This window comes from Lycorma delicatula, chromosome 4 (assembly GCF_047948215.1).
Source record: "Lycorma delicatula isolate Av1 chromosome 4, ASM4794821v1, whole genome shotgun sequence".
In the NCBI taxonomy this organism is placed as follows: Eukaryota; Metazoa; Arthropoda; class Insecta; order Hemiptera; family Fulgoridae; genus Lycorma; species Lycorma delicatula.
In genome coordinates, this window is record NC_134458.1 from 60,245,350 (window position 1) to 60,272,830 (window position 27,481).

The window sequence follows — 27,481 nt, forward strand, 5'->3', positions numbered from 1 at the left end:
AAATTTTTTCCCTTCATGAGAAATATTTATACCGTTTGGAATCATGATTTAAATATACGGGTATACGAATATTAAATTTCTGCAGCAAGTCTATTTTTAAATCGTACTGCATAAATATTTAAATTTATTTTTAAATCCTTACCGATTTAAAATAAAATTTCATACTCGTAGATTTCTTTAAATTTCTAGAATTGGAAAATTCTAATCCTCGGGGCACAAATTTTAGCCCGTTACAAGCGGGGGTACTTATTCCTCTTAGTGAAACGGAGATAACACGTACTTTTGAAAACGAGAAGTATAAGTGAGTTGCACGCGTAGTTTAACCACCTCGGTGAGACAAAACTGCTGAAGAAAAATCATCACTACGATAATTACGAGTATAACCGAAATGTAGATCCATTTAAACACTATTATACCACTGACCTACATTCACATTTCGTTGTCGAAACGATATCATAAAAAAAATTAAGTATTTTATTTCAGCATTTTCAGAATAAAAACCAGGAGAATGTAAATTATAGAACTTTAAATTTCTTTATTACGGCTTATTAAAGCTTTAAAAAACATTTAAGATAAGATATATCAACAGTCAGACTAGTTACAGTGAGTCTACTTAAGTTACACCTTAGCTTACTTAATCTTAAATTTTAAGTAAATTTTGTTTTTCTTACTTTATTGCCTTAATTTTATAATTTTATTTGAGATACTGGGCATTACGTTTTTCCTATAACAGTGAAAAAAATTAATTTATCAGATTTTAAAGAAAATTGTGGATCGCAGCATTTTTTCTATGTAGACGCGCAGTAGGCTACCTTGTATTTATAACCTTATCTTCCTCTTCTAACCCTCTCTATTTTATTTGTTACGACCTTCCTTCTACCTCTACATTTTTTATATTACTGTACACAAAGTTAATTAATTAATTTTTCTCAATTCGCGGAAAACATTCTACATGTTAACAGCTACATTAATTTTTTATGTTTTTATTTATTAATAAATTGCAATTCATTTCACATATTGCAAATTAATTTCGTACGTATTGTACACGCGCGCGCGTGCACACACACACACACACACGCACAGAGAGAGAGAGAGAGAGACACTTACACACAAAATGATTTCCTGTGAAATAAGAATCTTCAAAATTTTTGGATACTTTGTAAGTATGAAATTCAGTAACATTATTTAACTGATTTTCTTTTGTTAATTGTGTATACCGCAACCAGTAAATTAATTACTTTAATTTTTAACTATTGATTCCATTTGATTTACAGCTTTTGTGCGATGTTCTTCGCGAGATTTATGTAACTTCAAGTAATTGTAAAAACAAGCCGTAATATTAATAATCCCCTTTCTTTAATTTTGTAGTTATCGGCTTTATGTACGTATAGCCCTTATTTAATATAGATATAACTGTTATAATATTTTTTCAGAGTGTTCTTGGTCGTGAATAATTATATAAAATTACACATGCTATGTGTTGATAGCTGGTTCGAATAACTGTTCCTGAGTGCACCTTTCATTATTCAGAACTTATGCCGCTGGATCATTAATATCTTTAAATAAAGTCCTTGTTAGTCTGATCAATATGTGTTTTATTTGTATTTAATTTATAACACATTTAGATACATTGTCGCTTATTTAAATATTATATCATTAGTAAATTATCTCACATTGTTAAATTTAAAATCGTGTACATGTAGAATATTAATGTTTAAAGAGTATTATAATTGTTAATTAATATTTAGTTTCATATTTTAATTACACCTTTTACTGTTTGATTTCAGACTAACAATACTATTAGAAAGACAAAATATATAATAGAAAACGGCTGTTGAACTAGAATAACAAATTTATATGCTTTACATAATTAAGAAGAAAAGAGTTACATTGTTTATTTACCTTTAATAAGGAGAACATGAAATTGAACAATAGCTTCCTTTTTCATCGGGAATAGACATGCAATTTCCCGCATGGATTAACAATCCATAAACTATATATATATATATATATATATATATATATAAAAGCATGTCAAAAAGTGATTCATAATCAACGGCCAGCAAAAATAACTGAGACTAAATTTATGAAAATTTGTTTGCGAATTCTTCTTACAGTGTAAGTGCACAATAAGAAAGGATTTTTTGAAATTCCAAGTTTAAAGGGTTTAAGAGGAGTAACAATGAAATTTATTATATTTTTTAATTTCTCGTTAAACAATGAAGATATCAGTTTGATTATTGGTGTGTACAGTCTTCATGTAAATATTGAAAAACGAAATTCTATATTTTTTGAAATTCCATCTTGGAAGTGGTGAAAAAAAGTAAAAAGGTTTGAACAATGATTGCAAATTTTCCCCATTTCCAACTATGCTAAATGAGATATTCAGTAGATCTTTACTTACAAATACGTTTCGGATGAATATCTAAAAACCGTTTTTGGGTTTTTGAATTTTGATTTTTTTAAGGGTGCGATGGTGTACGGTCTCAACCAAAACTGCCGCCTCCACAGTTACTGTATGTGCGACGCGGTTGGCTGCATCTGCCTCCGGTTACTTGACAAATAAACATAAAATAAAAAAAAGCTCCTGTGTACTTATGTACGCACGTAAGAAGTTATATTTCTTTGGCGTAAATAAAAATATATTTTTTTACGCATTCAAACAAATTTGAACCGAGTCAAACGATCGATAGACGACATTAAATACCTCGAATAAAAGTTTGAATAAATAACACTTAAATAAAATAATATTTATTATATACAGTTTAAAAAGTACTGAAGTATTCGTTGTTGTATAAAACCAAGTACATCGAATGTATTTTGATTAGTTCCATTAATTCTTCGAATGACGATAAAATAGGCAGGAGGGTTATCAGCGGCCTATGACACAAAAAATGTGATACAAATAGTTTTATTTTATAATAGTGTATTTTATCAAAAATTTTGTTTTTGTTAAATTTAAAATTATTTATGCAAAATCAAGAATTTATCTGATGTGTGCTATTTTCTGTCATTAAAAAATATACTTTTAGTCAAAATATAATACTTACGTAAGTATAAACTCAAATCTTGATACACAACTTTCACAAAAAAAATAAATATACACTGCAATATAAAGTTTTATGAATATGAACAACAATATTCACAGTTTAAAATATCCGTCTTCAGAAATCCGTGTGTATAAATATTTATTTATTACGACTCAATATCTGTTATGTTTACAATACTTACTAATCACTTAATTGCATTGAACGACTGACTGAATTAGATGCTACACGCATGTACGTGCAACTGATCCAGTTGGGCCTGCAGAAATCTTCATGGTGTGTTACATCAGCGCGCGCAACTTCCGTAACTTGCTGAAAATACACTCTGATCGGTTTTTTCTAACGCGCCAAAAGAAGTATTATTTCAACAAAAAAATAATATCAAAATGCAACACTAAAATATGATTGTCAAAAATAATTTCAAATTTCTCAGCCCAGTCTATTATACAGGCGTTCGGAAAGTTGCTCTGCACTGGAATTATCAAAGTGTAATAACGAAACTTTTTAAAATTATTCCTTTGTATTTTTATTTTATTATTTTAACGAAACGGATGTTACAATAACTGGAATAGTTTATAAAAGGTGTTGAAAATGTCCTCTTCCAACATCAAAACAACACTGCACACGTTTCAATTTGTTTTCAAACACTATAACCAGCTAATATACCGGAATGTCTCGTACGTATGCCGTAATTGCGGTTTTCAGTTCGTCAATCGTGCGTAATTTGTTGCGATACACTGCTTGTTTCGCTGCCCTCATAGAAAGTATTCTGTAGGAGTCAGATCGGACCATCATGCAGGTCACAAACCCCTCGAAATGATTCGTTTACCAAAGATATTTCGTAAAAATGTCATTGACCTGTTAGCTGTGTGCGCTGTAGGACATCTTATTGGAATCCAACGTGATTGATTTTCACTTCTTTTAACTGACTAATCAAGTTTCTTAAAAGAGCACAGAAACGATATTTATTAACTGTATTTAAAAAAAAAAAATATTTGACTGAGGCTCCATTTTTCATGTAATTCCGGAGGTTAGTTGTCGACCAAAGTCGTGTGTTTTGTGAATTAATATTTCCTCCCAGATGAAATCAAGCTTCATCTATTAAAAACGTTATGTCGAGGATATATACGGAATTTGGTAAATAAAACGCTTAAACCATTGATAATAATTTAGTCTTTTGGCATGATCTGTAGGTTTCAGTTCTTGAACACGCATTACTTTTTAGGGAAAAGGGTTGTTCTTTTCTTACAGCTTTATGTGCGGTAGTAAGTCCAATATCTTTAAGGTATTACAACTAACGCTAATCATCATGAGCGTTATGGAACAAAGCCGGATCATCGGCATAAGGTGTAATTTTCGTTTCTAAGTGGATACACGGATTATTAATCCGATATTAAGAAAAGAATTGGGCTTACAAAGACCCGAGGGGTACTGCACTCAATAGTAAGAGGATCGTACGCTATTCCATCCGAAATAATTTACTGTATTCTATCATTAAATCGATTACAAAACGAATCCGAAACCTTGAGTAGAATAATTTTTGAGAGGCTTGCTGCGATTTAAGAAATCACAAACTTTAGTCGGAACGACAAAAAACCTCCATTCGAATCACCATATCTACAGAACCATGAAATTCTCTAATAAGTTTTTAAAGAACGATTTCAGTGCCCTAATACTCCCGAAAACCGGAGTTTTGCCTAAAAGATTATTCGTAATTATACTATTCGGTAATGCACAACATATAATAAAGTAATATACTTTGATATAAAAAAAATAATACTGCGACTAATAAAACGAGACTTACAGAGGTCCTCATTTATTTTTTTAAATTTTCGACACTAGGTTTCCTTAGCGGTAATGGGAGATTATTTAGCATTTTATGTGTGAATTATATCCGAATTATACATAATTCTAATCGTCTGATGAGATAAATGTAAAACGTTATGATAATTACAACTGAACTCGAAGATCGACGCGCTATAGCAGTGAATTGTGTGTAGCAAACCACTATTCGGATAAACACGCTGCTATACGGATAAAAAATGTAACCACATCTGAAATCTGAAGTTACGTTGGTAATCGCTAGAGTTAAAAAAGTCGCGATCTCGATTTGAATTATCTAAAAGTAATAGTTTTTTATTGTAATCTCTTTTGTCTCATCTATCCATTTAAATTGGCGTTAAATTCGGGTTTAATTCCGAATGAAAATATTCTAAACAAACACCCTCCTCAAGGCATCATAATAATTTTTACTTGTAGAATAAATGTAACAAGAGTAGTAATTATTCTATTATTTAGGAGCATAAAATTCCATTTGGAGTCGGTTTGGACTTACGGCGCAATATTGTAATTTTTTATGCAGAATTTCTTTTTGCACAAACTTTTAATCGGTCTTTTAATTGTTAGATTTTTTAAGAAAAATATAATGTTACTGATCTACAGGAGTACTATCACGCAGATAATTCTGGTGTATTCATATGAATATTTTGACGCTGAATTCATATATTACTTCAAAATTTGTCTTAAGGGTTTCATTTTTTTAATAATTATCTCTAGTAAAAAATAAAAATTGTTAAGAGATTTATATTTTATATTAAGATTTGTAAACATATGTTTGAGTCGATTTTTACATTAATAATGAAGTTTGATTATCTAAAGATATTTTTAAATGAATCTTATTTACAAATGGAATAATTTGAAGGAGTGACCGGTATGACAACTAATATAATGTTACATCATAAAATGATATCTTCTTTGCTGTAACTCATTCATTCGATGAGAAATAAGTTTATCACAGTAATGTAATTTAAAATAACATCAACGCGGTTTAATTAATAACATCAAAATCGATAACTTATTCCAGTCACGGTTTTTACTGTGGATTAACCCAGACAAGAGAGCTTTCATTCGAATACCATAGCGAGTTTTTTCTTCTGTTTTATTACTACTTTTTCTTATACAGACGCGAATTGTTTTGGTTGTGCATCGTACGTATTGCTTTCTGTAGTAATTTACATAAAAATGGCTCGTAGTTGTATAAATCATCTTAAAAATGTTTGCTGTGAAATTAACTTTACAATCTCAAAGAGGAAGTAGTACTCCTTCCATTAAAAAATCATGAGTTCTACTTTGTGAAATAGGGAATCAGGACAAGTCTTGCTTTTGCCCCGCACATCTGCTGTAATTCGTGTGTAACTTTACTAATCGGCTGGCTGAGTGGGCATACGTCTTTTGCTGTTTCTATGGTATGGAAAGAGCCTATGGACTACTCGACAGACTGCTATATTCGCAAAGGTATCATAAGTAAATTCAAGAAATTTGTTGTATATTCTAGTCTACCTTCAGTCGTAACCTATTCCACACAAAGGGATGGGTTATCTATTCCATTCTACCAGAACCGTGGAATTTAGAAGAAAACGTTGACGATGAAGAAGGGTGTGGTGATTTAGAAACAATGAAGAAGAAGAGGATCCAGATTTCCAAAGTGAGAACATCGAACCTCGCAAAATCACTCTAGGAAAACTTATTGATGTGGTTTGTGATCTTAATTTGTTTAAAATGGAGTCAGAGTTACTGGTTTCAGGGATAAAATGCTGGACACGTCTCGAAAGTGGCATTATTATATGATTTTCTGTGTTTGACAGTAAGAATTTTAGTATCTTCTCTCCTTACTAGGTAGTATTGTGTATTTCAATAAAGTATATTCTCAAATGGATAAAAGCTTTACAATAATACGGATTGGAAATTATTTTTTCTCTTTTTAGATTTCTCTAAAAGTTTGAAAGCCGTCCTCCTTAACAATGGAAATGAGGGACACTAGAGATAGGAAAAACACTTCATTACAAAGACTGGCCGATGAGATAATTGCTCTTAGTCGGGCAGAAAAATGTTATTTGTCAAGCTCTTGGGAATCCAAAGAATGTGTATCTTCGATCACTAAATATAAAACTTGGTTTGATGAAAAATATTGTCAAAGAAGTGGGTCGTAGTAAAGAAGGTTTCTTAAAATTTAAGATCAAGTTTTCCTAGATAAATGAGGTAAAAGTCATAGAAGAAATATTTTTTGGATCGCAGATACGTAAACTAATTGAAATATTCGGACTTGAGAGAGTTTGAATGAATCTGATAAAACAGTACGGGTATAATTCAAAAATATTGTAATGAGAAGCTTCCAGAGAAAAAAGAGAAAAAGGAAGAAAAAAGAATGTAGAAGGAAAGACAAAGGGATTCTTTTTAGTAAAGTACTAATAGCAAAGCGTAGAAGGTGCGGACAGTGGAAATTATTCCGCTTGAACAATCAAAAGGACGGGTCGGTTACTAGCACTGCAAGTTAGAAGATATAAATACTGCCGGGGTCGAGGGGAGTGACAGTTACAAGTTTGAGTTCAGTTCAGTGTGCGATAAAAGCGATCACATTGTTCAGGAGCATTCTGAGTAAGTGTTTGTTAACACGAGTAAAGAGTGCATCAAAAGTGTTCCATTTTGGACAGCGGTTGATAACAAGAAACTGTTCGATGAGTTATTTGTGAACAGGAATGAAAATCACATTATTCTATTCATTTATAAAATGTAGGGGAGTTGTTTTTGCAAACAGTAAAAGTGAATTATTGATTCGAATGTAATGCTACTGTTAATTCAATATTAACATTATACTTATATAAGTTTATAGTAAATCGGAATTGTATTTTGGTATTTATAATCCAATTGTGTTTAAATTAATTCTGTATTTAATTCGAATTGTTACTTTTGTACTTAAGAGATGATCTGTTATAGATTATTACTTGTTATAGATTATTTAAGAGTAAATAAATTGTATTTATAAAAGTTTCTTTCATGTGCTATCTCTCAATATCCTTGTCGAACCGCGAACACGCGACAATATTGTTAAATCATTTCTGAGAAAAAAAAAAGGCTAAGAATTATGTAGAATTGGTGAATAAACTTCTTGAAAACTATAACATATTGGGATGCAATATATTTCTAAAATACATATGTTGCATTAACGTTTGAACCTTTTTCCACCTAAGCTCGGCGATCTAAGTTATGAACACGGTGAACGCTTATACCAGGATATAACAACGATGGAAAAATTCTATCACGGAAAATGAAGCCCGAATATGCTTGCCGATTACTGCTGAAGAACTGAAAAGGGACATTCCATAGGCTGAATACAGGAGAAAATTAAAAACAAGGCTTAAGATAGGCTGCATAATTCCATAAAAAATCAGATTTTCTTTAAATCCTTGTTACTAAAAAACCCTGCCCTCCATTTAATTTTGGTTTGCAAATTTTAAATTAGCGCAAAAATATAATACAAAAAACATCTTATAAAATTAATGCAACAGAATTTTTTTTTTTAATACCAGTATAGTTATTGTACTTTACCGTTTATGAACAAAAGTAGGTGACCGGTTTCAAAGCCTCCTTTATGCAAACATTAGACATTTTCATCTCTCCCCTTTTTCGTCCTACAGATATTGTTAAAGTTATCGATCGTTCAAAATTTAATTAGAAAATTTCAATGAATCCATTCTTTATTCCAGAAAATAAATAATATAAAACAGTCTAAAAACAAATAGCCAGTAATTTAATTATTTTTTCGTGAAGAAAATTAGATCATACTAATTAATCGGATGTATTCTCAAGAGGAATGTAGATACAGAAGTGTACAGGCGAACTTTCTTTTCGGTGCTATCAGTTACTGTTAATTCCCAACGGTAGAAAGATCCGACTAACGATAATTAACAAAAACATATTATTTAATGCACGGTATCGGAAAACAGTGTTAATTGAACAAAACGCTAGTTAAAAGAATCGTTAAGCAAATATTAAACGCGAATGATTGAGAATTTAAAATAAATCTTACTTAACAGAACTTATTTAAATTAATTATAAGGATAAGGAATATCCACTAATTAAAAGTAAAAAGACGACAGAAACGTAAAGAATCTCTTGTTCGGTATCCGGTTTGAAAGTACGTCAATGCAAACGTCATTATATTTTCAAATCGAATATAGCATTCTCTATACGCGTTTGGCGGAGCGGGTGAAGCGAGCTACTAATTTACATTGCATAGTTAAAATATGAATATTTTCAGTGTATTTTAATTTTAGTTACTTAATGATACATGTCTTAATGAAAAAAAAAGAAGTATTAAACTGATAAAACGGTTATGGTAAAAATATTTCTCATTCTAATTATTTTATAGTCGAGTGTAATTCAATTGATACCGGTTGCAAGATTACTGATCATCAAGTTTAAAATAGAGAAGTGTTATATAAAAAAAACCCTTAATTTAATATTGTATAATACGTTTTTGAAAATTTAATTTTAGATTTGAGCAAATACGTTTTGACGTGAGATATATAACCAAAATTTTATATAAAAAGTAAATTTTAGATGCTAAAATGCCTTTAAAAAGAAATTTAAAAGTAAAAGAAGTTTTATCTACGGTGAAATAGCGGGTATTAGCAGTAAGACAAAAATAGGAGTATTGCAACAATACGATTACAGTATTTCGGCACGTCATACAGGCCCCGCCACTATACTGTCATGAATCACTCCAATCATCTTGAAATTCCCTTTCTCCATTTTAAAATCTTTCGGTTATTCCTTAATACCTCCAAAAATTTTGAATTCAGTATTTTGAAAATTAATTCATTATATATCCTTAAGTAAATATTAAATAAAGATCGTAAAAATCCCTTAAAATGAATATCCGATCTCATCACGGATTATCAAACTCTTATATTAAAACCATCCTAAATATTTCATTACCGAATTGCCTAGCCCCATTTTAAAAACTTTTAAATTACTGCGTTCTCGACAACTGTATATTATACTAAATAGAATAACAATAGAACCCAATGAAAATAATTATTCTAAATAAAAAAGAGAGAAAGCATAAAAAAACTTAAGAGGTATGCTGTAAGTACTAAAAAAAGAAAATAAAGCATGTATCCTCTCCTATTATTCGTTCTATAAATATCGAACCATTCAGTCTAGAAAGAAAACTTACCCGAGGAACGTCTATAGACGAAACTAGACAAACCTTGATGCCGTTCCAACAAGAAGCGGTGAACAAGGGACTGCTGGAAGAATAGTGTCGTCAATGCTGCTTCCTGACCCAGGAGGTAAAAAGTATGGCTGTTATAACATAAAACGGTAATGGAAAAAAATACGGGAAAAGACGTGATTCTTTGCATTATAAATATAACGTTCTTTGTAATTGGGCTTAAGTTCAACAAAAAAAAATGCAGAAAATCAAATAAACGCACACACATATATATATATATATATATATATATATATATATATATATATATATATATACAGAGTGTCCCATATAAAACGCAACCCAACCTTATATTGGTAGGTATTGAAATAATAAAAAGGCATGTGTAAATGTAAATGTAATTTTTATTATTACAATCCATTACCTTACATTTAGAGTAAATGTTGGAAGTGGCCACCATCTTCTTGAATACAAGCTTCAATTCTTTTTACAGCGTTTCTTGCAACTTTTTTCAAAGTTTGCGGCTGGATATTTAATACAGCTTGTTCAATATTGACTTTTAATCGTTCAAGTGTTCGTGGTTTGTTGCTGTAGGCTTTTTCTTTGAGGTAACCCCGTAGAAAAAAAAATCCGCCGCGGTCAAATATGGAGATCTTGATGGCCACAAGCCTCGACCGATAACACGATTACCAAAGAATTCCTCAACGAAATCAGAAGTTGAACCTGCGTAGTGCGATGTTGCACCGTCATGTTGTAGCCAGCAGTGTCTGTCTTCCTCTTCCAAGAGTGCGATGAACTGAAATAAAATATCCTGATATCGTTCTGCGTTAATGGTGTACTCGAAAAAAATAGGAACGATTATTATCTTCTGCGATATCGCGCACCACTCGCTCAACTTCTGCGGGTGTAATTGTTTTTCGTGATAAACGTGGGGATTTTCAGCTGTCCAAATTCTACTGATTTGGCTGTTTACGTAGCCATCCAAATGAAACCGTGCTTCATCTGTGAAAAATAACGAATCCATAACATTAATTCCCTCTCGCAGAAATCGACGGAACCGTTGACAATATTGTAGCCGTTTTTCTTTGTCGGACTCAAGAAGTCGATTAACCGTTTGAATGCGATAACGTCGTAATTGTAATTGTTTGGTCGCCGGATGAACAGATGATTTAGACAAATTAATTTCAGCAGACAAACGTCTGATCTATTTGGCGAGGCGAGTAATCGGTCTTTGATTTCAGTGACTGTATCTGTATTCAACACTGACGCAGATCTTTTGTGTTCCGTGTTATTAACAGAACCGGGATGTTTTGTTAGGAGCTGGTTTATCTGGGTACTTATGGCAAAACAAATCTTGCACTGCGACCACTGATTTCATACTGAAGTACGACTCAACAATGAAAACTCGTTCATCTAGCGAAAACACCATCTTGTCTCTAACAATACACTGAATGTTATGATTGCATTGTTGTTACTATCGGTAGTGTTCTACTGCGTCGCCGCGATGTTCAAATGTTGGACGAGTCCATTTCAGTAACGAGTGGGGAGTAAGCTTGACTTTTGAAATTTCATGGATGAGTGATTGATGGGTTGCGTTTTATATATATATATATATATATATATATATATACAGAGTGTCCTCCTGTAATATATACATATATATATACAGAGTGTATTACAAAGTTCTCCCGGGACTTTCATAACCTATTCTATTAGTGAAAATAATGGAAAGGGTTCATATAAATGTGTCCTAAAATGCTTCGTTACGAGTTACGGTTAATGAACGATTTCGCTTGGATTTAAGCTACCCCGTGAAATGAGATAGTACTGAAAGTTTTAGTATGTTAATTAAGAGGCAAAATTGGTGATTTCTTATGCGTTTTGACCTGAAAAATTGAATACAATAGGTCCCAGAACCGTATCTGCAGTAGGATTTGAAAAATCTGGGGTGAAAAATCCTGTTTTGTAGGTTTGACGAACAATAAATTTAAATTGTTAAATTTGTAATAAATTTGTTAAATTGGTAATAAACATAAAACTATTAAAAAAAACAGATACAGAATTTAATTCTGAACAAATGGTTTAAAATAAGTTGAATAAAACAAACAAATGTTAGAAAAATTCGAGTTTTATTTAGAAGCTGTAGACTAGACCAAATTGCATTAGACGTACCAGTTTATAATAAATGTTCAAAAATGTGCCTGCCATTTTCAACTCATGTCTTGGCTCGCCTCTGTACTATTTTTGCTGCACTTTTTAGTTCTTCAGGGCTGTCATTAAGTCGCTCAGCCGCATCAATAATGCGAACAATTAATTCCTCACGAAAATGTATTTCTGCTTTCTATACAATATTTTTCATCCATCCCCAGACGCAATAATCTAAAGGTGATCAGGCGATTTTGGTGACCAGGAATGTGGACCTCCACGACCAATCCTTTTCTCAGGGAAATGATGGTTTAAGTGAGTGGAAACGGCACAAGAGAAATGGGGAGGCACGCCATTGTGCTTGAAGTATACTTTGCGTCTCAGCGCTAGAGGAACATCTTCAAGCAGCTGCGGCAATTTTTCTTAAAGAAAGTACAAGTAGACATCAGTAGTTAAGCAACCAGGTAATAGGAACGGTCCAAACAGCTGTTTGTGAAGGCCGCACCATAAATTGACGATAAATCGGGGTTGGAAATTGCTTTCCACCGTTTCATGATAATTTACTTCTGCACATGTATGCTCATTGCGTAAGTTGTTGACGCCATCTCGAGTGAAATTTGCCTCTTCAGTAAACAAAACATACTTGTAGAGTTGTCGATTTGTAGTCCACCAGTTCCAGAACTGGTGAAACTCCAAGCGAAGGAACCATTTCCTGGATGTAGATGTTGAACTGGCTATTTATGATAATGATACGAGTAAAAGTTGTTTTGTTTAATTGTCCTCCAAACCATCGAATGTGAAACTCCGATCCCCTTAGGAAGACATTGTGTATTGACAACTGGACTGCGCTGAACTGCATCGATAATAATTTCATCAGTAACAGCGTCGTTTGGACAATAACGAGTAGCTGGTACGAATTCTAGATAATCAACCTGTTTCCCAATGACTGCGAAAAATACCGGTTCAAATCTTTGAAATATCGGAAAACGTATTTCATATTCTACTACAACAGCCTTAGCACTACACATCCAAAATGAATATCATATCGGCGTATTCTGCTGTTGTAAATAAGTACGACATTACGTCAATGGCAAGCCGATCACGTTCAAACTAAATTTCACAGAAACCCTTCGCTAACGACAGCACAGTTCACAGTACCCGATAAACTTAATGTACCTTACAAAATGATTTAAATATTAATACAGTATTTTACATTATTGATCAGCTGTTATTTTATAGATAAATTTGAAATAATATTTTTTTCAAATAATATTGTATTTTTCTGATTAATAGAAAAATTATTATCGAAGTTATTTTTATTTTCCAATTGTTGCGTAATTTCCAGTTTTATTTTAAAAAATTTTCAGCAATTTTTAACCTAAAATTTTGTATTTACAAATTTTTTACACCATCAAGACATAGTTGGATTTTATTTTACATTATATAATTATTTTTTCTGACAAATGTAGTAGTATGTACTGTTTCTAAATAAAAATCTAACTTTTCTTCAACTTAATTTAACCATTTTGTTCAGAATTAAATTCTCTTCGTTTTGTATGTTTATTACCCATTTAACCAAGTTATTGAACGTCTAACATAAAAAAGAGGGATTTTAAGTCAATTTATTGGTTTTCACACCGGATTTCTCAAAAACTATTGCAGATACGGTTTTGGGACCTATTGTATTCGATTTTTCAGGTCAATAACCATAAAAAATCACTAATTGTATTTCTTAATTAACGACCTAAAAATTTCAGTACGACCTTATTTCACCGGGGTAGCTGAAATCCGAGCGAAATCTTTCACTAGCCGTAACACGCAAATGAAGCATTGTAGGACATATGTTTATACGAACTTTTTCCATTATTTTCACTAGCAGAAAAGGTTATAAAAGTTACGGGAGAACTTCGTAATACAGTCTGTATATATAAATTTTACTTAAGTAATATTTTGTAAGCCGAACTTTTATGAAACACTGTGTAACGTTGTGATTAAAAATATAACAAGTATTCCATTTTATCGTCTACGTAAAAAAATACATAAATTGAAGCTAAATAACACGGCAGTAATTTCAAAAAACGAGTAAACAAAGATAAAAATACTGAAAGAAATTAAATTAATAATTTAAATAAGCTATTGCAGTACTTTATTTTTTAAACCGGGTTACATTTATTAAATCTATTATGGTATTTATTTTACAATTCTTGCTATACAAAATCAGTTCGATAAAATGAAGTTAATTCTTTTAATTCGAATAAATGGTTCAAGTAAATAAGCAAAAAAAATTATAGAGTTGTCTTTACTGTTTAATGATTTTAAAAATTGAATAGAATAAATTATATTTACTATATATTTTTTTTAAATCATAAATCGACAAACACTATAATAATCTGTGGGTAACATAAATTTACGATGAAAGTATGTAAATAAAAAATCCAATATTCACACCGAAAAAATTCGTATGAATTACCAGTGGTTAGATAAATATGGTAATCTGAATCTATTGTTGTTTGAAGTATGTTTTTTGCATTCACATGCATAACAGTCATACAGTCTAAATGTAAAAACGAAGAAAAGGGGAAAATTTACATTTATAATCCTGAAAAAAATCGTTTGAGCCAGCTACCGCGTTAACGATAGGCGGCTTCCGGTAGTCTATTCGTTTTAATCCTGTTTTATGAATATAAATATGTGTCCATCGTTGCAGTTTTTTCTGTTGTCGTTTAAACGTAAATTCTTTTAATGGCTTACCACAGTGTAATTTGTGTTGCTATAAGGCGATTGAACTTCAACCTCTTCTCAATGTTCCTTCTTCGACCTTTTCTATCGGGATTTATGTAGTTTATTAGGCGGTGTCATGTTTATTCCAGTAAACCCTTCGACTTAAGACGACTGTATGTTGCCCTCGAGTAAAACATTTTTAATTTATCATTATAATTTTCAATTTATATTTTTATTAAATGTATTAATTTGTTAATTATTTTAACGTTTAATGATTATTTTGTAAGATTCAAATGATTGTATCGCGCTACGCTTATTATTTTTCGACAAGCTTTTAAAGAAATTCGGCTCACATATTACTGAAATTTTATCTTAGCGTTTTACAGTTCATGCTGTGTCGTATTAATGAGAATGGAGACAGTGTGAAAACAAGTGATAGTCCGGATATCTCAATGAGTAACCTCATTCGATGGTTAGTTATTTTCTGGTCACCTGTATATATATATATATATATATATCTCTGAAGCGATTGCTTTACTATGCGAGGACGATTCAACTGAGGCTTGATTGGCTTTATCCAATTTTTTATGCAATAAACCGTTCGCTATATTAATATAATTTTACAATTTATTATAATTATATAATATACTGTTATAATTTTCTGTAAGCATTCATATAAACGTTATTCGAGAATTTTCTTTGCCGATTCATTGTGATCGCTCTGAAATTTTGATCGACGCAATTAATTGCAGAATATAGAATGATTTTTTTTTCTTCAGAAATATGTTCGGTAAGTACAAAGTGAATACGAATCGTTCTGACATTAAATTAATAGTCGGAGTTAGTCTTTATATTTAAATGCGATTCTTACCAACCCCATACAGAACAAAACAACTATTCCATTTTAATTTTCTTTAAATAATAACGTATAACTAATAATAATAACGTATTAATAATAATAACGTTCAACTTTTGTGGATATACAATACGCTCATCAGTTTTGGTTTTCAAATACATAATTGTGAAGCAGGGTAGAATTTCATTCAGTCTCACACTTTCCTGACGATTTAACTTTGTAAACATGTACTCACGAAAGTGACCGAATCCTGACGGAGAACGATGTGAGTTTATTAGAATCGCAAAATCATGTTTCGAGAATATTCGAGGATGTTTACCGCGAACAAATATCTAACGATCTGACATATACTATGTTTAATCTTTTTTTACGAGGTATCTTATATCATGTTTACGTATCGCTAGTAAATATTATACTGAAAAAAACTTTAGTGTATCTATTTTATCTACGCCTATTAATTTTTATTGTATATTAAGTCTAAATTAACTATTAAGTTTGTTAGCTGAGATTACTTTACTTATTAATTGTTTTCCTGGTCGGTTGGGGTCGAAGCCGACGCAGTTTCTTGAATGCGGTCTGTAGCGAGTGTGATTATTAGCGATCATTCCTTTTTTTTCATTTTTAGTCCTATTTAAGCAATTATTCAACGTAAATCGATATTTTATTTGAAATTTTCTTCTGGTTTTATAATAAATGTATATTTTTGATTCAAAAAGAGTTCAAATAAATGTAATTAAATGTTTCAGTATTATTGTTAGTATAAAACATACTTCTACAGTTAAGTACGTAGACTGATAATACTCTAGAAAGGGTTAAAAATATTAATAAAAGAGTTAATTTTTAATTAAATTCCTCCTTACTGTTATTTCTTCTTAGCGCTAATATATAAGTGTACACGGTTAAATCTGTACAGTATCATAACCGTGACATTTATAGGAGCAGACTGACATGAAGTACCGGTGTCTCCGAAAAAGGCGTACGCATTACATGATTAAAGCTACAAGTTATGTTGCTTGTAAATGAAGGGATTTCCTATATTTGTTTAAACGGGTCAAGTATAAGTGTTAGTAGGTTGACATCGAAATAAAAAGTGATTTCCTAAAAAAAAAAAAAACAACTTTGTTCTGTTAACTTTAAAAGGAATGGCTATATATTAAACAACCCTTAAAGAAAGAAAATGTTTTCTTACGAAGAAATTTGTTAAAAAAATTTCGCTTATTCAGAAGAAAATAATCATACTCATATATATCCCTGTTGAACCAGACAACAGAACGCCTAAATTCTTGTAACTCGACGCAATATTTCGGCTTTACAAAAAGGGAACCTTATTATGCTTCCGTTAATTTTTAACAAATTACCGAGGTTTAAAAGATCTTCACACCCGTTTATTTAAAATAAAATTGAAATTTTTTTTTTAGAATCGATATTTACTTTGACGATGAATATTCAAATAATATCGATTAAGAAATATTTTTAGTACCCTGAATTTTTTTAATGTTCATTTTATTTGTACATAAATAAGTACTCAGTTTTCGTTATCGCCTCCTGAATCGTTATTTATTTTTTAGTACATATATATATATATATTTTTTTTTTCCGTTATGGTCTCTTTGGACCGCGTTGAACATTTTGCACACAGATGTCTTCCGTCTGTTTTCCCAGTACAATTTCATTTCGTCTCGTTAAACTTGTTTTTGTTCATCAGTCCACGGTCTCCCAGTTCTTGTCTTATCTGTAAGTTTCCGGAAAATGTGTTTATTAATTTTATCTCTAAACTCAGTTCTGTTACACTCATCGCCTTCGTTCAGTTGTAGTTCGCTGAGATCCTTCTTAACTTCAACGACCCAATCCGTAGTCGCTTTCATATATTTTAAAAAACTAAAGACGCGCTTCGTTAACCTATCATCCGTCATCCTGAGTATATATGACCGTAGAACCTCACCCTTCGTTTTCTCATCGTCGACGTCAGCGGTTCGTTGTTCCTTTATAGTTCGTTCCTTATATAGTTCCTTCCTTATATAGTTCCTTTATGGTTCGTTACTTCTTAGTCTGTAAGATCCATCTTCTAGTTTTCTTGGTCCCAATATTTCCGAGAATTTCCCACTCTTTCGTCAGTGTAGTTAAGGCTTGGTACATTAGAGCCGAATACAATCGACTGAGTGAGCGTTGTCAGTTCGGTCGATACTCGAAGTACCTTTGTTAAACTACATAGACTTTACTTTTGTAATAATTAAAATATTTTTGGATTTAACAGTTTATTCGTTAATTACATGAATTAACTTAATTTTGTGTGTTTCAGTTATTTCTATCTTATTATTAATTCGTAATAAACCGTATTCATTAGTCATCTCCAGAACGGATATTTTTTTATTGTAATATTTAATTTAGTTTTGTGTAAAGACGGGTATAGCAATTTAGAAGTAAGAAATTGATCTGATGTCTGCCGTTCTGGCACCATCATCCGCATAAACGACAGGTAGCTCATGTTTACTATATACTCCCGTCATTTGTTTCCTTATCTTATTCTTCATTAGTCCTTAATGTTACTTTTGTTTAAATTATTCTGTTAATAATTAATTAGTCCTCAGAGTAAGATTTAATTAAACAGCGAGATTTATATAAAGCACAACTAAGACACGTGTTCAAACATTTGTTTATGGGTGCAATGAAAATACTAATGCTAATAAATCCGTCCTTAAAATGTAAAATAATACACAACTTAAAACTTAGACCCGTCATTAAAAATAAACCCTTAAACACGCCCGATTATAGAATCATACAGCAGCAAGAGACACTGTCCAGGTTCTGCGATTCGTAGGGAGAATTTGTGAAACTCCCGCCACCTTTGCATTCCATTCAGAATTAAAACCAAACTTTAAGGTCCATGAAAATACTCCGTTAATAACAATTAGAGCTAGATAAGAAGCATTACCAGATATTTTTAGGAAAGACGATAGTTTTCAAAATTGAAATAGAAGATGAAACAAAAAATGAAGTAGGGATAGGCTTTAATTTGAAGATAAATATTATAAAATAAAGGAAAAATGGAAGAATTCTATTATTACAAAATCCAAATGATAATGATAGTGTAATGTCTATAGCGATAAGTAATTCTAATAAATTATCAATTTCTAGTAAAAGTAAGCCCCTTTTGAAATTTCCCACAATCAATATGCCTACGTAATCGCTAAATATGAAAACTTATTATCTTATTCAATTGTTTTCAAGATTCTCAACGATGATATTAGTACCATACAAAAAGATTATTTTTACTTAGTGTCTACATTAAAGTCAGATGCAGCCGATTAAAAATTTTGCTATTACTGAAGATAGTTATTCGGTTGTTTGGGAATTATTAGTTGATAAATATGAAAATAAAAGGTGTATTGTTTCAGCTTATATTCGAGAAATTTAAAATATTAAAGCAGTACGACATAAAACGAGGATGAATTGCGTCATTTCATCAATATAACTACGAGTAATATAAATGCCCTAAAGGCTTTAAAGTTGAAGACACCTTTTAATGAAATAATTTTGGAACAATTACATATATATAAATAGATTAAATTCAGAAATAAACCGTGGGTGGGGAAATTAATAATAAATAAATCTTGAACTTTTTCATCTCTCACAGAGTTTTTTGAGTTTCTACAGCAGAAGTTTCAAGTTCTAGAATCGGTCATGTCTAACAGTAGTTACACAGCTGAATGATTAAACTAAACCAAGGTGACTCGTCATTCCAGCACGTATATTGTTACAGATTTACAAAATTGTGATTGTTGCGGGGAATCGCATACTTATATACATATTCCAGATTCAGAAGTTTAATTATTATTCAAAAAAACAAATTTTGTTACAGATAAGAATTTATGATTAAATTGTTTGAGGATTGGCCGCATATCACAGAACATTAATTCTAGTTGCTGCAGATTGTTTAAACATAGGCATCAAACACTGCTACACAAGAATTCCAACAAGAGTTTGAAATGTTGATTGTGATTATACATAAGCTTCACATAGCAATTCTCTCTGTCGCATCTAGTTATTCTAAAAATAGGTCTACTGATATTAAATAGTCTGGGGTATTCCTTAAGATCTTTAATTAGCTGATCCCTATTTTTTAAACCAAGTTATAGACATTCGCTTAAGTGCAGAATTATATTTTAACATTTTAAAAATGTAATAAATTAACAAAGCCAGGTGATTACTTTGTGCTTCTGAGTGACGGACTTAGATTAGAGATTATCGAGAAAAATCAAAATAATGGATACAACTGAATTTCTTGCTGAATCGTATTTTATTCAAACCGAAGATGATCTTCAGCAAAGATTAACCAAATATTGGGAATTAGAAGAAATTTTTGTAGTTCCATTGAAGAAGAAAATTATGAAAAACATTTTTTGAAGATTATATTTAAAGATGAGACTTGACAGTTTGTAGTGAAGCTTCTATTCAAATCCGGACATTTAAGGTTAGTAGAACCATTTGATAAAGCTGTACACGGTTCAGACAACTTGATAGACGATTTCAGAGAAATCAATTATTCAGATCAAAAAATCAGGAATTTTCAGAATTCACTAAAGAATATAAAACACTCGATCATATCAACAAGTAAGCATGCAATTAGATGATACAACGAAACGCTATTTTCTTCCACACAATACTGTAATAAGAGAAAGTATTATTACTACCAAACTTAGAGTAGTTTTCAATGGATCGGAAAAACTACTTCAAGTACTTCACTTAATGATACTCTAGTGGTCGATGCTACAGTTAAGCAAAACCTTTACTCGTGTTAAGACTCATTTCTTCTTTTCTTCTTATTAATTATAAATACGTAAACTACCTCGTTCTTCTTATTCGTTTGTGAAAGTAAATAAATTTGTTTATATTCATCTAGCTTATTTTACCAGCTGATATTTTATATTTATTATTTTTCTAATTATTAATGTATTGTTCAGTCTAGATTTACTTTTCATTCTGTCATCATACACTATCATCAACTCATATCTTCATCAACAATGTAATATTCATATAAGATAAAACTTAAAATAAAGAATAAAGATGTAATGATCATAACGACATATTAAAAATTACATTTATCCATGAACTGAATAATGATCTTTATTTATTAGAAACATGAACCAGCCAATTTAAGATATAGACCCAACCGAGGTATTACACCAAGGTGATCAGTTATACGACGACTCGAAAATGGTTTAATATAGGCCACACTCAATTGATTTTACAGCAGATATGCCAAATATGAATCGAAAATACGGGTACATGTAGAAGACTGTAAATACCTACAAATTTTATGGAAAGAAAACCCCGCAGACCCGATATAACGTTATGAATTTACAACCGTAAAATACGGAACCGCATTTTCCCCATTTATATTAACTAGATGGCTACAAAAATTAGTTGAAGATGAATATGCAAGGTTTCACGGGAAGCTGAAATCTTGAAGCGAGATTTTTATATTGTCGATTTACCGTCAGGCATCAGTGACATGGATACAGCACTCAAGATATAATCTGATTTAATAACATTACTGAAATCTGCTGGATTTGAACTGAAAAAATAATCATCAAACTCCTTAGATCTTCGTCTATTTCTAACACATGATATTGAAAACCTTATGATATTGATATTGAAAAACTTTTACAGTTTGATAAGAAATAGTAAGACGTTAGGTATTGTGTGGTCACCCGCATCTGATTCATTTCAAATACTGTTACAAAATGAGAAGTGGCGACAATTGTAGCTTCAAGTTTTGACGCGTTATAGCTTATAAGCCCAGTCGTAATCTCATATAACTATTTTTGCTGCAATTGTGGCTGACTGGTATGAAGTGGGACAATAAGCTAACTATACCACTGTTAGAATATGGAATAATTGGAAACAACAGCTTTATGTTTTGAAGGGAATCTCAGTATAACGACAGTACTTATTAAGAATCCTACTAAAATTCAGATGCCTTGCAGAAGGTCTATCTCGCATGTTTATCTGCGTTCAGTCGTTAAATCAGGATGAATTTTAATTCTACTACTTTGTTCAGTATCCAGAGTTGCTCTAGTTAAAACTATTAGTTTAGCTAGAACTGAACTGTGGAATGGTATTGCTCGCTAAACTTTCACAGAACACAGTCCAGTCCTTAACATAAATGTTGATAGTATTCATTCACGGACCGATTCTACTATTTAATGCCTTGTATGGATACCATCTCTACCAAACTGAAGGTTTTTGTAACAAACCAAGTATTGTACATTCAAGAAATGACGAAAAACGTAGTATGGAATCATTTTTCTACTAAAGACAATCCAACTGACCACCATGGTTTTCAGAAGATTCAAGATCATGACCGCCGTTTCAGTGCTTTGATGTCCAAAATTTTCCAGAAGAACGTCCGTCAGTAATTAGCTAACAGCTCGATTAATCTACGGATGAAGTTTTTACAAAATGTTATACTTTGTTAAAATTATTAAGAGATTCGCTAATTGTAATACATTTATTTGCAATTGCCAACATACTGAAAAAAGGGGTAGGAGTATCAACTGTTGCAGAGGTTAACAAAGCAACTCGTTTATTTATATGGTTTAATACTCATTCTACATTCTGGAAATTAAAGAAATTCAAGACAACTCACCTGTTTTAAAGGAAAGTTCCATTTCAGTTTAAATCCATTTATTAATCGTCATAAAATGTTACGACTTGGAAGAAGGTTTCAACATCCGGAACGCCGGCATCGGATATGACCAGAAACAGCAATTTATTCTGCTTCCGAACCATCATCACTTTACGAAAATATTGGTACCATCTGAACATTTGAGATTGCTGCACGATGGATCATAATTAGTTTTCGCTTCGCTTAGACAAAGGTTTTGTATTACAAAAGCCAAGCAGTTAATACTCATTCATCAATTCATTTTTTGCTTTCGATACAAACTTTTGTCGAATCAACAATTTCCTAAGCATAGCGTACAAATTAGTCACCCTTTTCTTAATTCTGATGTTGACTATGCCGAGCCGTTTAACAACAAAAACGGTTCAGTTAGAAGTACATCGAACAATGAAATCTAATGTATTATTATTTATCTATCTTTCAAAGTTGGTTATACACTTAGAAGTTGTCAGTAAGTTGTCAGAAATTAATTTCGTATGTTTCAGTTATTTCTATCTTATTATTAATACGTACTAAATCGTATTCATCCTTACAGACTGTTCAAATCTAGTAGAATTTTGATTATTTATATTGAGTTCTCCATTCGTGCGTAACTCCTCCGATTTAAAAAAGTAACCGTATCTGATTTGGGGTTTGATAACGTTGAGTACCAAAAATTTTAACGGAATAATATTTTTTTATAAGCGAAAAGCATAATGATTTTATTAATCAAAACTCTTGTTACTGTTAGATTTTTTTTTACTATTATTATTAAAAGCTTTTATATAACTCGCTTTAGGAATAATCAAATCTTGCAACTGTTTTGATCTAGATCTTTTGATCTATCGTATGAAAATCAATGAAATTTGGTACACGTATGTAACTTCGATGACAATACAGCACTACGGTGTCGGAATTTCATATGACCCACCCCCACGCCACAACGCGCTATCCCTACGCTAAATTCATGCATTTAGTTGAAAATTGTCATTTCTCATGAACTATCGTATGAAAATGATTGAAATTTGGTACACGTATGTAACTTCGATGTGTAAAAATAAATATTTTTACTTTTTTTTAGTCTTAAAAAAAATACAAAAAAACAAAAATTTACAAAAATATATTTGATTACATATAAAAAATTATTTTTTAAAAAAGCTTTTATTTAACTAATATTAATATTAACATTAATAAAAAAGGAAACAAATTAGAAAAACCCTCTAAAAAGTAAAAAAATAAGAATTAAATCAAATTGATAATTTTAAACAAAAAAATATAATATTAACAAATATAAAAATGCACTGAAAAGTAACAAATAAATTATATAAATATCTAATAAATAAATGTAATAATTATTAAATTTTAAAATTAAAAGTAATGAAAATATTTAGTTAAATAAAAGCGTGACGCAGTTTTTATAACAATGTTTTCGAATAAGTATTTTTAGACATTTGCTATATTTTAAAATATATTTTTTGTTTAATGATGTTGTTTAGTTTATTTATATACTTTATTTATCTGTAATAAAATAACTCAAGTTTTAATTCTTTGATGGTTAAAATTTACGCCGAGATGACCTTTAAGGGTTAATAAGATTAAAAATAAAAATTAAATTTAGAAATCTTGCACAAAGTTATTACAATTTGACGGTAATCTGAAAAGTTATTAATTATTAGCATTATTTTAATTATAATCGTAATTATGAATTCATTAAATAAAAATCCATAATTAATTAAAATGAAACTTTTAGCGAAAAGAGTGCGTTCAATTTGGCTTAGATTACAAGCAGAATTCGAAGATGAACTTCAACTATGTGAGAACACTTACAAAGAAAGCGAGTGGGTGCATTTTCCCAAATTGTTATTTGTAGCTAGTCAGTCTCAACTGGAGAGGTTCCAGCAGACCTTTCCGCCTCCTCGTGTCGTTATTGAAAATAAAAATGAAGATTAATTGTTGTAAAAATAAATGTTGTGTTGTTTTAAATAAATTATAAAAACTGTGCCACGCTTTTATTTAACTAAATATTTTCATTTTAATTTTAAAATTTAATAATTATTACATTTATTTATTGTTATTTATTAGATATTTATATAATTTATTTTTTACTTTTTAGAGGGTTTTTCTAATTTGTTTCCTTTTTTTATTAATGTTATATTAATAGCTCATTTATCGAGGAAAAATCTGTGCTGTATCAGTACATAAAATAATATTAATATTTCGACTTTAGATTATGTGCATCCGTATACACCCGCTTGTGTTAATTAATAACATGTTTTTATTTTTATTTGATCGAGTGAAGTGACGTTCTCCTGTTTCGACTTGTAGGCATTTCGACTGTTTTTGACGCAGTTACGATCAAACGTATTTTTAGATTTTTATAAAAAATGTCCGGTGTCTCAGTAAATAGTGTAAATTCGGTCTGATTATTTTTGTTACCCACTGAACCTTCTGCTATCTACTAAGGTTGATGATTCCGTTTTGTAATTTAATTCTTAATCATTTTTTATGTTCTCCCCTGCTACAAAAATTTCATTCTAATCATACCGAGTCAGTTAAAATTTTTATTTTATCCTTGGAAACGTCAATATCACGTTTCACTTTTAATTTTTACTGATTAAAAATTAACCATGGTAGCATTTATTTTAAGAAACGTTTTCGGTAAGCTTCTACATTAAAGATTACGTAATATATATTACCACTTAATGCTATCTGCGCTTAGTAATTACTATCCGGTTTGTAATGTAGGGGTTTACTAGGAGTTGATGAATCTACATGAAGTAAGCGTTAAAAAAAGCGAAATGGTTTTGATCCAATCAGATCAAAACGTTTATCACAGTGTGAATTTTGAAGCTGATTTTTCTTGTACAAATGTTTGATTGAAAAAACTGAAACAAGTTGGAGCACTGAGTTCAGGAAACCAAATAAAAATGTATTTCTTCCGTACATTAACGATCCAGGTTTGCAGAGTCGATTTGCAGAAAATTTTCTATTTTATTATACTAGAGTGCGAAACCTTTGCTTTCGTTTTGGACCAAATTTTTCCAGAAAGAAAATTATCAGATAAGATTCACAGGGACAATAATTCGAAGGAATGAAGCCGAGGTGAAGCGATAAGGAAAATTCAAGATCCCTACTTGGTAGCTAGTACCCTTAGGTATTACCCTACCTTGTACGCCTCGCAACCACCCGAGTTGTTCGAAGGTACCGAAGAGGAAGACGAAAGTCTCGTACTGCTGACAATTCGTCAGCCATTCTTCTTCAGGCTTCGGCAGCAAATACTGTAGTAAGTCTCAGAGTTCACCGGATAACACAAACATCGATATCTTGATGTCCCAACGGCGATGCTGTAAGCCGAACTGGAAGTAGAGAAAAACTCCCTAGATTTTCCATACCTTCTACACACACACACACAAACACGCGCGCGCGTGAATAACAAAACAAATACCACATGTAATCCTAATTAATGTTCTCAACTCATTTACAAAACTGACGAACAAATCACAACATTCTTCACATTTGAAATCGAAAATTCCCGGACCATTCTAAAAAAAATTTATTTTGTAAACATAACGTTTTGGACATAACGATTTTTCCAGAAAGAAAATTATCGGATAAGATTCACAGGGACAATAATTCGAAGGAATGAAGCCGAGGTGAAGCGATAAAGAAAATTCCAGATTCCTACTTGGTAGGAATCTGGAAAATAAAGTAGGAATCTGGAGGTGTAATTTGGTGGATGAACCTAATTCATCCACCAAATTACACCTCCTTACACATACTATTCCCAGGCAAGCAAAACCTACACGATCTGCAAATTAAATTCCCATGACCAGCCAAATACTGTATGGCTTAATCCCCTCGATCAAAAAATTTCACATTCATTATCTCTTGCACACTTGCAAAAAGCCTGCAATCATATGTCCTTTATCATTCACCCTTCATCTTACGTCCCATTCATCTAAATATGCTTTCCTTTTACGTTTTCTAACATCTAAATTTTCTATTCCGCTCTAAATCCCAGAAATTCATTTCCACTTTCGCAGATAAATCAGTCTGTAATATACAAAAAAAATGCATTTAAATTACACTGTATATTCATACAAAATATACATTACCGTTCTACATGCCACACTACACAAACAGAATCTTTGAACCCGCTCCTTAACCTGTCTCTTAATATTTGCTGCTTAATATATCACCCCGAGTAATTATTTTCGAATTCATTTTTTTATTTCAGCAATGAAATTATATACATAAATAAAAACAGCTATACGTAACAAAAAGCAAGGTAAAGAACACTACAGCAGTTAACTCAGAGGATCACTCAGATTAAAAGTATCTGAGGACTAATGCTTATTAGTACTATAAGCACTTTTCGGTATTATCATCATGCATTTCGTAGAAGGTTTTCCATCCAAAATGCAACCTTTTACACTTGTACAAGCTCATTTTCTGTTGTTTCATTTTTCTTTAAATAAGTGGAATCGAGTAATGATAATAACAAATTTCTAATTTATCGTTGTGACGGTTAGCTTTTAAGGTAAATGAAAATAATGGGAAAAATAGCAAATAATTACAGATTTTTTTTTTATGAACGGACCTTATTTATTGGGGAATATGTGTGATGAGATGCTTATTTATGGTTTTTATAGCTGGTTTTTTCTAATTTTATTACAGGAAATCGACTACGAAGGGTTTAAGCAGTTTATGGATTCGTACCTGGAGGTGTCAGCACCGGATGAATTGTGTCGTCATCTTTTTCTTTCCTTCATTAAGAAGAGTAACAATCAGAAAGTACAACCGATTGAAGGACAAGCGATGAAGGTGATATTTGATCTAATCTACCCGTGTCGTGTAATATGTTTGCTCGATTTATCATTTTTATAATAACTTCCTTCTGATCGTAAAAAAAAATAATAAGGTTACAGCAAAGTAAATATCGTTTTTAACTTTATAATTTATTTGTTATTGTAATGCGTAAAGCCTAAATCAACATTATGATTTTATTAGGTGGTTAATTAAGATCGATGAAA

The 27,481-nt window shown here is 31.1% G+C and overlaps 1 protein-coding gene across 1 annotated transcript in view; it reads left to right on the forward strand.

Annotated features, from left to right (window-relative positions):
• Positions 1–27,481, forward strand: part of Dgk (diacyl glycerol kinase 1) — a 258,461-nt gene that overhangs the window by 144,071 nt on the left and 86,909 nt on the right. The window contains exon 4 of the mRNA XM_075361947.1: positions 27,126–27,272. Coding sequence (XP_075218062.1) covers positions 27,126–27,272 — 147 coding nt within the window. The remainder of the gene's footprint in view (positions 1–27,125; positions 27,273–27,481) is intronic.